The 14,219-nt window shown below is 41.9% G+C and overlaps 1 protein-coding gene across 1 annotated transcript in view; it reads right to left on the reverse strand.

The window, feature by feature from the left end:
- The window catches only part of mrpl11 (mitochondrial ribosomal protein L11), a 79,148-nt gene that overhangs the window by 8,998 nt on the left and 55,931 nt on the right, over positions 1–14,219 (reverse strand). Inside the window, exon 3 of the mRNA XM_085372640.1 lies at positions 11,762–11,857. Within this exon, the coding sequence (XP_085228766.1) occupies positions 11,762–11,857 (96 nt within the window). The remainder of the gene's footprint in view (positions 1–11,761; positions 11,858–14,219) is intronic.

The raw sequence follows: 14,219 nt of genomic DNA on the forward strand, positions 1-14,219 counted from the left end.
TTCAGGTAAGAAGTCATGACCTGCAGTCTATCTGGGTCAGATATAAACTAAGTTTAGGTGGAGTTTATTTTCGTTGTGCTGACTTTTTACTGTCAGTTGCAATAACTCATACTGCGTTCTAGCCAGCTTGACGGAGTTTTTATACAGCTGTTCGGTTGCTATGATGTTACTGATAGTGAACTTTATTTTATTCATAAGGTTAGTTAGTAGAGTTGCCAACGGCTCCTTAAAAAAAATGGGATGGTCCCTCAATCAGAGAAAATATTACGCGTTTCGTATTGAGCTGAGAAGAGAGCAGTTTGTCCCGAACTTCAGCTAGGATGGAAAAAGACACAAAGCTGGATTTATTCTGTCTTTACGCTGCACAGCTGCCTCTTCTCTCATTCTCTCCCCTGCCTCTCCTGTTGCTACTTCAATCATGAAACTGATCAATGATCAGCTGATCAGCTTTTCTCTCTTGTTTATTTATCGCCCACTTTGCGCCAGAAACAGGAAACCAGCAGATGTTGCGCTAAACAACAGCAGCACGTTTAAGCTTGATCAGCTGTTGTTAGAATGTATTTAATATTAATTTCTAGTATCAGCTGATGTTTGCTGGAGCCACAGCTGTAAAGCTGCTGGTCATGATGTCTGTTTGTATATGTGGTGAGAGGGAAACATGAAACCAGGAGATGTCCTTACTGAATCATCAGAGCTGAACAGGTGATGGAGAAACAGGTTTACCTTTTAGGTGACATGAATGAGTTGAAGGGAAGTTATGAACTGTTTCTGAGAGACAAATAACACCAGGATCCTTTTCTAAGTAGCTGACAGCTGGTAACTGTGCAGGGGCGGGTCTAGCAAAGTTTTGCCAGGGGGCCAGGTAGGGCATTAACAGGGAAAGGGGGCACAAAGACATACTTTTCTTTCTTATTCTCAATTTAAATATCTAGCTTTTATTAAATAATTATCTAAATCTTACAACCAAAGTTTTTATCTGACGTAAAATGTATAGAAATCATACCAAAAAGACTGTACATCACTGTCACCACAGCGTTTGTTTTCATTCAAAGTCTTTATGGCTTTACTACCTGGTGGGCCGGTCAGTAGTCAAAATGCCCGATTTTCTGTCCCAGTCCAGCCCTGCAGGTTATACTGGCAGTGTCACCATGCCAGCTGACTGTATTTCATCATCAGCCAGTGCTGTTCTTTATCAATATTACCAAAGTTTACCATAAGGCAGCATAGAAAGTATTTACTTGCTTTCAGGTTTTATTCAAATGTTAGTCTTTTCAGTTGTTTCTCCACTTTTTTCCTGTTTCAAAATCAAACACCAGTTTGTGAGAAGATTATCTTCTTTTTTTAACAGGCAGATAAAGTTTTGCATTGGCATTGGCTAATTTGTCAATTGTTTGTTACAAATGTTCGTATTTTAATTTTCGAAAATGTTTTTGCCCAAAACATATGTGCACTATATGTCAGTAAAAATACTATGCAAATATTGATGTCCTTGAATGCTGAGTAAACACTGACAAAGCACTGATTGTATCTCTTGTACTTTATCAACGCAGTATCTAAAAACTTTGCACCGTAGTGGTTAAAATCTCATTCTAATAAGAGTTAAAAGTGCATTTGGTTATTAGGTTTATAGGATTATTGAATTATGGTTAATGGTTGGTAGAATTTTTTTTTTTAAAACATTATCTGCCAATTAAATCTGCCACCCTTCTCCAAATCTGTGCCCCTACCTGGCCCCCCCAACAAAAATTTTCTAGACACGCCACTGATGCACAGCCAAAGCCCACAGGCTCGGCCAAAAAGAGATTAAAGCTGCCCAGGACATGACTAACATGCGTCTACTGAGCGTCACTGAGGTCAGCAGAGACATTGTGAGTGAAATGGCACTTAAACAATCATTAATAGAAAGAGAGTTCTCTCCCAATCCAGAAAACAGCTGAGCAAATTGGGTTGTTTCAATGGCACAATGGTACAATGGAGGGTCATGACAGTTTCTGCTGTGACGTGTCAGGTACATTCACTGGTCAATTTATTAGGTACACCTTGCTAGTACCCGGTGGACCCGTTTAGCCTTCAGAACTGCCTTTATTCAGAATTTTGGTCCATATTGACATGATGTGAATCTTCTATCCCATGCCATGGTGACTGTGGAGGCCATTTGAGTACAGTGAAGCCATTATCATGTTCATGACACCAGTTTGAGATGATTTGAATTTTGTGGCATGATGGGTTATCCTGCTGGAAGCAGCCATCAGAAGATTGGTGCACTGGTCATAAAGGGATGGACAGATGGTTAGAAACAATATTTAGGCAGGCTGTGGTGTTTGTTACTAATGGACCTAAAGTGGGGCATGGAAATATCACCCCAAACGTCTACAAGGCAGGACAGATCCACAATTTCATGTTGTTTGCACCGGCTTCTGACGCTTACATCTGAATGTTAAAGCAGAAATCGAGACTCGTCACATCACGGGCAACATTTTTTCTTCAATTCTCCAATTTTGGTGAGTCTTTGTGAACTGTAGTTTGTTTCCTGTTCTTAGCTGACAGGAGTGCCACCCAGTGAGGTCTGCTCATCTGCTTCGAGGTTCCACTTCTTGTGCATTCAGAGATGCTCTTCTGCATACCTTGGTTGAAATGATTGATTATTTGAGTTGCCTTCCTACCAACTAGAAGCAGCCTGTCCATTTTACTCTTGACTTCTAGCATCAACAAGGCATTTTTACCCAGACTGCTGCTTCTCACTGGGTATTTTCTCTTTTCAGACCATTATCTGTAAACCCTACAGACAGCAGTGTGAAAATCCCAGCAGAACGGTTTGTAAAACACTCACACAGCCTGTCTGGCAACAGCAACCATGCCACACAGAAAGTCACATAATTCACCTCTCTTCATTTTCTAATGCTCCGTTTGAACTTAAACGAGGTCATCTTGACCACGTCTATGTGCCTAAAGCACTGACTCGCTGCTCCCTGACTGATTAGATATTTATGTTAACGAGCAATTGAAAAGGTCTACCTGATAAAGTGGCCGGTGATTGTGACCTGACATCATCATTGTGAGGAGCAAGAAACTGGTTAAAAAAATTTATTTTCATGCACTGGACTGAACATTTTCATGCAGAATAATAGGGGAGGTTTTTGAAGCGGCCTCCTGGGTTTTGCAAACATCACCGTCTAATTATTTTTTCAGAAAACGACTCTGTGAACCGAATGCGTGCTAATGCATGAGGAGCACTAATTAAATCTAATTGCAGCAGCTGAGCTAACATTCACAGCAGCTCGTCGAGTTCGAAAACTCTTTCCGACTCATTTTGAAATTAGATTTTGAGGTAAGACGTCAGAAGCAGCTCTACCTTCCAGTGTGACTCTTTAAAGTCTGCTCTGAAGCCGTCACCACGCATCACGAGAGCAACTCTGGCGGAGAATTACGACATTCGTCTAATTGGTTTGAACGAACAAACAGATTAACCTTCTTAACTCAGATAATTGAACATGGCGGATAATCTTCAAACACAGTCTTGAGTCATTTGGTTTCCCTGTACTGCTGAGTTTGCTGAAAGTCTTAACGCAGCAATATAAAAACATAGCTTGGTCCTACTTCTCACAAGATTAGGACTTTTCTGGAAATTCAACTTAAGGCCCATTAAATTGCAAAAAGTTAAAAAGCTTTTATTATCACATGAGTAAAGCAAAGATAATCGCATATTAGTCGATCTTCTTCGGGGTCTGGAGGCAGTGCGCTTCATGTTTTAAGGGCGAATTAATTCACAGTATTAATCCTACCCTGTGGATTTGAAGAATTTACATTTTCTTTATTCCACAGTGAGAACCTTTATTTCAAATAAGATGTTTTCAAGGTTATGATGTCAATTACTGCACCGATCAACAAGGCAGCTTATTATTTTGTCTTTTTCTGTTATGGAAAAAATTTATGCCATAACCTGCTGGTTCACTGTGAACCTTTTAATGCCTCAGCTGCATTAGAATAAAAGTAGGACAGCAACCTCCTTGCAACTAGGAAGAAAAATTTTATGTTTTTTCACATCCAGCCACCGATTGCAAGTAGCTGCCGTGACCAACTAGTTACCCAGAGCTCGAGCATGTAACACCCTCAACCTTGAAAGTGGCTGACCACTTTCAATCACAAGACAAGCGCACAGGTCACCTGATAGGATGGAACCTCAATCTCACTTTGTATTTCTGCTCATCTCTGAATTAGGGTTTCATATTCTGCATTGTTAGACTTTAGCTTTCTGGTATTTCTATATCTTGTTTATTGCCTTACACAAGTTCCTTTTGGAGTTATTTCATGCCTTCATTTGCAGAAATCTTTAGGTTTACTTAGTAAAAGCCCTTTAGTTTTCCCATTCTGTTCCTCTAGTCTTTGTATTTTTGTCTCCCCTGTTCCTCGTTCAGTTGTGTCTTGTTTAATTTTGGTAATTGTTGTTCTCTTTATCTTGTGTTCCGTTTACGTCCCTCAGTCTTGTCGTTTCTACAGTTTTCAGCCGTGGCTTCCACCTGTTATCTCTCCTCTTCATCATCTCTGTCTCCCTCTGTTCGGTGTCGCATCGTCTGCATTATCTGTGCGTTCCCAGCTTCTGTATCATTCAGAGTGCTGTCTAATTTGTAAACACATTGCCAGCACACTGTGATCAATCTGAGTCAGTCTGCAACAATGTGCACGACTTGCGTTTGGGGATTTGATTCAAAGAGTTGCCGATTGGTCATATTTCCGCATATAAGCCCGAGTGCTGAGCGCCTGTGTCATTAAATCGCAGACCTGCAGGGTCTGTGATGCAGTTTCTGAGGCTGGTGAATTTCTATGTATGCAGATGGCAACACATTTGCAATTTTTAACAATTTATCACAGTTAATCACCGCATGAAATTGCCAGTTTGACCCAATTCAGGCACAAACCAATCTTGTGGGGGTTTTATCGCAGTCTTCGAGAGTGGTTGCATCTGGTTTTCGAGGCAACCATTTCAAAGGCGAAATGATCGCAAGCTGGTCACAATAAACTTTGTTGCGTCAAGTGCAGTGTTAAACTCTCAGGAGAACTGTGATGCTGGATGCAGCTGTAATAAAAACTTTGTATGAAGTTGCTGCCTTGTGTGAAGAATGCAAGTTTATATTTTAAGAAAATGTTCTATTAGAATTTTCCCATAAATCGGGCTGCATTAGTTATGTCTTCAGCTTAAGCGTCGCTGTTCTGCAGCCTTTCGGATTATCGTAAATTAATCTGACTTCAGTCACAGGCTACTTTTCATTTGTGCGACCTGCATGAACCAACGCAGTAAAAACACATTGTGTGAGGACAAGCTTTTGATGATGATGATTAACAGACTGGTATTCCGATAGATTAGATTTCCACTCTTACACTACAAAGTCAATATCCACTGTGTTCGTACTGTGCCGACACATTCTGATACTGTATCTCACCCACGGACTTTCAACATGCGGACTGGAGCGAGACTGAATCACTGACCTTCCGATTAAATGACTCAACTCAACAACATCTGCCGTCTCATTACTAAGCAGTCGGATTCTCCAACTTTCTCCTTCACACCTTTTTAACTTGATGAAGTTTTCCATCAACGGCAGAGGAAAAGTGATTAGAAGAAGACATAGGAGGGGATTATTTGGACTATTCCACTGCAGTCTTAATGAAAATGACCCTACTTCTCACTTGCTTTATGATCTCGGCAAAAATTTCCCTGGCGAGTTTATGGTCTCAGGTGTAGTTTCAAGTCTTTTTTTAGTGCAGTTAAGATGTACGGTTGTAATTTATGATCTCTACCATAATCACAATGCAGCCACGATTTAGGGCAGGGTTACCTTGGGATTGACAAGTTGCTCCCGTATGAGTCCCTTAGTTGTTTATGTACACATCCAGCAGATACAAAGCGTATTTATTGATTTGGAGACATCTTTCAGGCCATTTGAGGAATTGGGAGTCTTTTTTAGCTCTAGTTTAGCTCCACCAGCTCCTCCGGGGGAGTAGCTGACTCTTCATCCACTAAATGCTCCACTATGTTCAGCCGATACTTGCTAACAGTGACAGTCTGCTGCTGTTCGGTGCTGGGCATCTACTGTTCAGTGGATTTTTCTGAGCTGTTTCACTGAACATCCGCCTACTGTGGCATGAAAATAACACAGATGAGCTGAATCAGAACAGAAAAGGCCACTGACCAAAACAAAGAGCAGAGGGGAGTGCAGTGTCGGGTGATATTTCTGTGTTTATTTATCATTTTCCACAGCTTTCACATCCCTTGTGCCACTTCATCTGCTTTTTACATGAACTAGACTCACTTAACTTTGAAGTAACCTAAGCCATCTGCATGAGGCGTTTCCATTTTTCTGTCTACTATGTGCGTGTTCAGCCGAGTGCTGCTGCACATCTGCTCCCGAGCCCCATGTGCTTACCCTCTCCGTCCTCCCCTCAGGACCAAAACAAAAATAATTTCTTCAGCCTCACTGAGTCATTCTGACCCTGCTTTTTCCCCCCCCACCAAATTCAGATTCATTCCCTGGTTGGAGGTTTTTATTAGCTAGAATATGACAGCCAATGCAATCATTAAACCATCTTGGGAGAGTACTTTGCATCATCTATTTTCTGTCACATAAAAATTTAAACAAACATGAGACAATAAAGTGCAGGCTGAGCTGAGAAAACACCGCGGAGCAGGTGATTTGTCATCGGAGACATGTTATCTCGCACGATATGACCTTTCGATGGAAGGAAGATCATTTATTCTGTGGAAAAGCTGTTGGTTGTAAGAGTTCAATTAGCTGCTGTTGTTTCTGAAGAGAAAACACCTGCTCGGGGATTTTTCTGACGAGCAAAATGAGCAAGCAGAAAATTCAAAGATGGATAATAAAGAGGGGGCGGGAGCAAAGGAACAGCTACTGACGTTTAAGGAGGAGTTCGGCATTTTGGAGAATATGGTTATAGATAATATAGAGTCAGATGATCAGATTTGCTGGTTTTGCCCAAATAAAATCTAAAACTCATTAATTAACAGGATTTATGTTGTTTGCTTGATCTCGACTAGGGCTGCCACAAACTATTATTTTGATAGTCGACTAGTCACCGATTATTTTTGCGATTAGTCGACTAATCAGATCATCATCCTTTGGACGCAAAACAGCTTATTGCACCAGCATGCATCTGCTCTTATATAACTATCATTAGCTTACAGCTTGAAGTGTTTACGGTATGTGCTAACTAAAAATAAAGACAAGATGAGAGTTTATTAAATTTTAATGAAATTTGCAGATTGTTTCGGTGAAGTTTAATAAACTCAGCCGTCTGCTCCTTGCTATCTAAAATATAACAGGACACCGGAGTAAATTCTCCAGCATGAATGAAGGACGCATTTCTGGGCCGCATTTGTCGGAGTCTTCGAATTTGGACAGTCTTTGTCGTGTCGCTGTAACGTAATCGGCCTACAAATGCTGGCAGAGGAGGATGCGGTTCCTGAACTTGGACACAGCTACGATACTGGACACAGCGTCTTCTTCTTCGGGGTTTAACGGCAGCTGGCATCCTTGTACATGCAGTGCTGCCATCTTCTGTTTCAGTCCGTTAATACACTGCTACTGATTCCTTACAAAGCTTCAAACGACGCGTCGACTATTAAATCAGTCGTCGACGATTTTGATAGTTGACGTAATCGTGACTAGTCGACTAATCATGGCGGCCCTAAACTCGACACACATTTTGCAGTGGTCACTGAACCAGCCATTGACTGTATATAAAAGATGGTGGCAGACACTGTGACATCACCCAGTTGTTTGTCAAGCCTTTTGAATAGGGCTGAGTACCATTTATGTATGAACCAATACCAGTCCTAGGATTTGGTTTTGGTTACTTTTTGTCGTTCCTTGTTTTGAAATAATAAAATTCAAAATGTTATTTGTTATTTACTTAAAACATTTTACATACCACACCAGCTGCCTGGTCACTCTATAATGATGGGAAGTGACCGTCATAGTGTTTCCATGCGACAATATTATATAGTAATCTTAGGCTGTTACTTATTGGTACATTTTGACGTTTAGGCCACACTATCTCAGATAATTGTGTTTGTTTACCATAGGTAGCATGCTGGAAAGACATTTCAACACAGCCAGTGTAAAAATGTTATTTTAAAACTTCAACTTACACTGTGGTGGCACAGTGTACACTGTGGTGATTTGTTGGTTAGCCCCGTAACCTCAAAGCGTCCCGGTTTAACTCCCCTATCTGGCTGAGGCCTTTCTGTGTGGGTTTGCATGCTCGTCTTATTTCTGTGTGCGTTCACTCCGGATAATCCGGCTTCCTCCCACAGTCCAAAGACATGCCTGATCTTAGGTTAACTGGAGATTCTAAATTGGCTTATTTTTAAAATGAATTCTCAAGCTGTGTTTAATAATGTTTTAACCTACTGACTGAGACTATAAAACCGAACAGGAAAAAAACTGAATGAAAAACTTCCTCTGTTTAGCGACCGACTGGTCATTAGAAAGAAAACAGGTTTGGCTTCACTTCCAGGCCTGGAGGTCCCCCCCTCCCCATCTTTTAGATACAGTCTATGGCATTAGCAAATGACTTCTCAGATGTGACTGGAATTATTCATTCATTTACTACTTGCTTCATAATCAGGAGTTCTGTGTAGAAGACTGTAAAAACCCAAAAAACCCTTTGGAGAATCATTTGCTCTCTGCCGTCAAATACATCACAGTTAACATTTGTTAAATAAGTTCTGACATGCATTTCTGTAACATATACACATTATCCCAAGCAAATGGTTAAATACTTTGTTTCAGTGTTTGCTGGGGGTGTGCTGCATATCTCTTGCAAAACTACTGTTTCACTCATGCAAGTCTACAGCTGTGGTGCTTCCAGATTTAAATATCTCAACAACTATAAGAAGTATTTCCTCACATCCATCCCCACTCAGGATGAATTGTAATAATTTGGACAATCTTCTGACTTCTTCAGGTCAAGACTTTAATTTGTACAATATCTGGCTTCAAACACCTGAAAAATTAATGACATTCTCATCGTCTACAGCTGCAACTCAGCATGTCAGAGCTAAGCTTAAAGAGCTGCTGTGACCAAGAGCTGGTACGACAGCTTTTTGAGGCTTTTGGTCTTTTTGTCTGAAGAAATATGATGGAAGCATCACTTTTTTCTAACTTCAGACGAGGCCAGGATAGCTGTTGCCCCCCTGCCTCCGGCCCTTTTACTGAGCTAATTGCCTCCCGGCTTTCACACACGGACATGACAGTGGTATCGATCTTCTCATCTGACTCTCTGCAAGAAAAGTGAAAAAGTGGAATGTCTGAAAAAGTCAATTTGTTCCTTTAAAGTAAGATGAAAGGGACTGTAAGATGTGCTTAAACCTACTGACAAGGATGAGGTGAAAGCCTGCAGAGAAACATCCTCTCAGAGGCTGACACATGTTGCATGCGCACACACTAAACATTACACGCAGAATGCGCACACACACACTGTGCAGCTTGAACTGCAACGCTACAAATCACCAGCAGATGGCACTGCACTGATAGACAGAAGCAGGGCTCCAGATGTGATGGCAGAGCTGTTGCTGGATATTGCATGTCAAAATAAATCCACGCCTCTGAAAGGATTAGGCTTTCCCTCCTTGTGAACCTCATTACACAACACACAGAGAGCAGCGAGGACACAGCACACAAAAGGTGGGAGGGAAGTATGAGGAAGTCAAAAAATATGTTCTTGTGTGAAATAAATACTACAAACATAACACCTCTTTTTGGAGTAATTCACATCTAGGGTTGCCAACTCCCTGAAAAATAAATAAGGGACACCTCGTGGCCAGGGCCGGGCGACCCAATTGTCTTCACCCTTCCCAGTGTGGTGAATTTTCTAGCTCTTTTTTTGTGTGTGAAATTATTTTTTTAACCATTTGACTTGAATTTGATTTAAGTAGATGTGTATTCTTTGTGATATGAACACATGTGAAACAAATGATCATTTAGCCATTTATTTTTAGCTCAAAATGACAACATTAACACGATAAAACAGGTCTCCTTCTTAAACAGAAGCCTGTCATGCTTAACTTTTGAGAATATAAGTAAATCTTTCTTTAAAAGAACTCTGTCCTGCTTAACTTAAAATAATAGAAAACAATAGAAAGAAAAACATTCTTGTAACAGTGCACATTTAGTGCATTTAGTACAATTGGCTTCAGTTGAGGTATTATTTCAGCTTTTCTAATGCTAATCAGCTGCTCCTGTTTGTAAACCCACTTGCTCCCATGATTACGCATCTTAACTCATCATCATTATTCATCTATGTATTACTTTTATGTATTAGTCATCTATTTGTTGTAATCATCTATTCTTGCAGTTGTTTATTACACAAAATAAGTTATATTATCACACTTCTGGCCACATAGCGCTGATATTCACTGCACATGCCCATATTAACTTTTTCCAGCCAGGTGTTTTCCTTTTCCCATTTTTCCCTTTCTCTGAACAAACATTGCTGCTCTAATGCTGGGCTCACACTGTGCAGTTTTAGGCCCATTTTGAGCCGATTTTGGCCTTCATCGTGCATCGTGTAGTATACGTGGGGTAACGAGAAGTGATTAACACCTCACGACCAGCTCCCGATCATCAATCGCTCGTGAGGGTCTCACCACAGCCGCTCACACTGCTCGCGCGCAAACACGTAAACGTCGGTGAAAAAGACGGCGCAGCACGGCTGTGCAGCGTGTGATCTGGACACAAGCGATGGAGGCACAACTTGTAGAACTTTGGAAAGCTCATCCGAGCCTTTTCGATGTGGCATCACAAAATTATCACGACCACAACAACCGTGAAAATAGTTGGATTTACATTGCTGCTCAGTCACAGCTGCCCGATCAATGTTTTTCATTAGCAATTTAGCAAAGTTGATGGTGGTGGTGTGTCTGTGTGAGTGAAAGACAGAGAGAGAGAGCGCGACAGATTTTCTGTTATAACCTTCATTTTATGGAGGCACAGTGTGAGCACTCAGGTCGCATCAGAGCATCGGGCGGTATAGTGTGAGACCTGCATCGTGACCTACCAACTGCAATCGTGCAGTTTGAGCAGGAGCTGAATAACGTGACTGAAAAAAATTGCACAGTGTCTGCCCAGCTTTAGGTTTACTGTCGTCCGAGACTTGCACCGCAGTGTCTGCGTTTGTTTCCCTGTTGGCCATGCTTCTTGTTGTGGTCATTTGTTGTCTTCCGGTATTTTCTCCGTAAGCGACCTTTCCTCGACCAATGAGATGAGCGGTAATCTGAATTGTCATACTCGTAAGTGTGCTGTCAGCTCATTGGTCACAAAGCAGGAGAGGGGCTGGGAATTATGTTTTCAAACAAAGCGTTAATTCCATTAAAAGTTATAGACTACTTTTGATTCTCACTGTATTACGGGACAAAGTGCGTCCCTTATTAGCTCAATACGGGACGTGTACTTTTGTTTCGAAATACGGGACGATTCCGTATTTTAAGGGACGGTTGGCAACCCTATTCACATCTCTTGCATGCACTTAATGGTTCTTGACTGCAGGTTCCTCTGGGTATTGCTTCATTAATGAATGCAAATGGAATGGCTTACTTCGTGGTAGAGTATGAATAATGGAAGTGCTGCGATAATGTTATGCAGCTCGTGGAATTAGCCACAATCGTGCTAGGGAGGGGCGCTAAGTGCTATGTGTAATGGGTCAGGGATGGGGTTAGACAAACCCACAGCGAGCTGCACAGACATACCTTCACATGGATCTTGATCGGGAGAGGGATGCCGTCCTTCAGCTCCTTGGTTTTCTCATTGAAGTCCTTGCAGAACTGCCCGATGGGGATTCCTTTCTGGATGGGGAAAAATGGTGGGGGGGTGGGGGGGTGGAGAAGAGAGGGAAATAAACATGGTGGAGGATTGCTTTAAAATGTATGAGCTCTTAAAAAAATTCAGCAAAGCATCACTCATGTCACAATGTGCTGCCAGAATACAGATGCCTGTGCTGCTGTCAGTCAATCAATCAATCAGAAACCTTCAGCGGTCTGACTGTATTCACACGTGAGCAGCTCAGAGAGCAGCCATGTGACACTGTACACTCATATATATATATATATATATATATATATATATATATATATATATATATATATATATATATATATATATATATATATATATATATATGGTGGGTGAGTGTGTGTCTGTGTTGATATTTTGCTGGAGACATTTTTTACACGTCCCACTGAGATGTGCATGTGTGCACACAGCCCCTTTGTTGTTTCAGACAAAGTGTTTATGTGTGTGTGTGTGTGTGTGTGTGTGTGTGTGTGTGTGTGTGTGTGTGTGTGTGTGTTTGTCACTCGAGCTATGACTGAATGCATGTTGGGGCCCAGAGCCAGAGAAACCCAGTGATGAATGAGCTCCCATTTTCTAGCTCCTGCGAGGCCAACCAGAGCGAAAGCAAAATGGATGGGTGACATTAAGTCAACACCCGGCCAACGCTGCTCCTTTGCAGCGCTCCTTTTTGGAGATGAATTCAGTGGCAAAGACTAATAAAGAATCTAATTATTACTGCTGAAATTCAAACTGACCTTCACCCGCCATCCTTCCCAAAGGCAACACACTGATTGAAATGTTCATTTTAGAAATGAGAGAAGGAAAAAGCCTGTTTTTTTTTTAATACGCAGTTTAATGGACTCACGAGCTTCTACTGCTCCATGACAGAGCACACCGAGCAGCTCTAATAGTGGATCTGATGAAAAGTCAGTCATCCCGAGACATTCTCCAACGACAGGTTGGGAAAGACATTTATTTGAAGTTAACGGAGCAGAAAGTTCTCTGAACATCATCTCCTCTAACGGCTTCAAAAGCACCTGATGAATGCTAATCAGTCGCTCGATCTACACAACCGCATCGCCTCATCAGCGTCTAAAATGCTACTACGCATTACTCACTGGCGTTTCTTTGCATCTGCTAACACAATAACAACAAACTGATTGAAATTTCAGCACATCACACGAACTGCGGCAGGTCGTTGTTTGAGCTGATGGGTTCTATCTGAATTACAATATCCTACTAATGAAAAGAAACACAGCTTCGTCTCTGGAGCCCTCACTAGGCTCTACCTTCCCTCCCCTTGTATTTATTAATAGTAATCCCATGTCAACCTCACTACCTTCTATCCTTGCCCTTCCCTCGCTCCACCTCCCTTACAACAACACAGCAAGAGTAAACAAGCACTAAAAGAAAGTCTAATTAAATATGGATTAATATAAAGGCTGCGATGTTGAGTAGAAGTCAAAGCAAACCCTCGGGCTCTGCCTCACACATTCAGCTCCTGTTCCTTCCCTTCTGTAAGCTCATGTCAGATAATGATCTCTCCCACCGACTCCGACGGCCCTTTCATGCCACACAAAGCCATGAAATGGGCTCCTTGACCAGCAAGAGATGATGCCTGATGCTTCTAAAATGTGCTTAAGCATAGACAGTGAGAAATTATGCAGACAGAGAAGGGACTGCGCTAAAGATAGACAGAGGCAAAGACTTCACGTGACCTTTCCTGACCAGACAGCTCTTAGCTGCTAAAAGGGGCTCAAACAAACAGGGGGGAAAAAATCATTCTAAAAGGTGGAAAACAAGGCAAATAAGGGCCTGACAACACTTGATATGATCCTCTTGGGACAGCAGGCAGTTTGCCTTGAGCTCCATACACATTTTAGTATGCACCAGAGACAGGTAATCATATTTTAATTAAGCTCTTCCACAGAAGTCCAGGTACCTCAGCCTCTGAAGATGAAGTTTTATTTTGCCCTCAGGCTACTTAATAGTCTAACTGCAGTAATAACCACGATTGAATCACATTGATAATTGAAATCCCAGTCTTTAAATGTAGCATCGGGCTGGCGTGCCATGAAAGCAAGGTTCAAGGTTGGCTCCTCCAACTCCCCATGACATTTATCAGTGAGGGAGAGCTGGAACAGCAACATTCATGCCCTGGCCAAATCGCTAACCCCTCTCACTGCATCTGAGCATCTAATCATCCTCGAATCCGAGCTGCTGGATAAATCCTCGCTCCTCCACCATGACCGATTAGAGCTCTCCAGTATAAAATGGCCGCAGCCCGTCACCCAAGGCGGGGCCTTCCGCGGCGGCTGTGGACGAGGACATTGAGCCGCACATCTTCAAAGCCTTCTCCGATCCTAGGCACCGGGA

Source organism: Diplotaxodon limnothrissa, linkage group LG2, assembly GCF_057381915.1.
Source record: "Diplotaxodon limnothrissa isolate DT_005_m linkage group LG2, D_limnothrissa_male_GT1.1, whole genome shotgun sequence".
NCBI classification, from domain to species: domain Eukaryota; kingdom Metazoa; phylum Chordata; class Actinopteri; order Cichliformes; family Cichlidae; genus Diplotaxodon; species Diplotaxodon limnothrissa.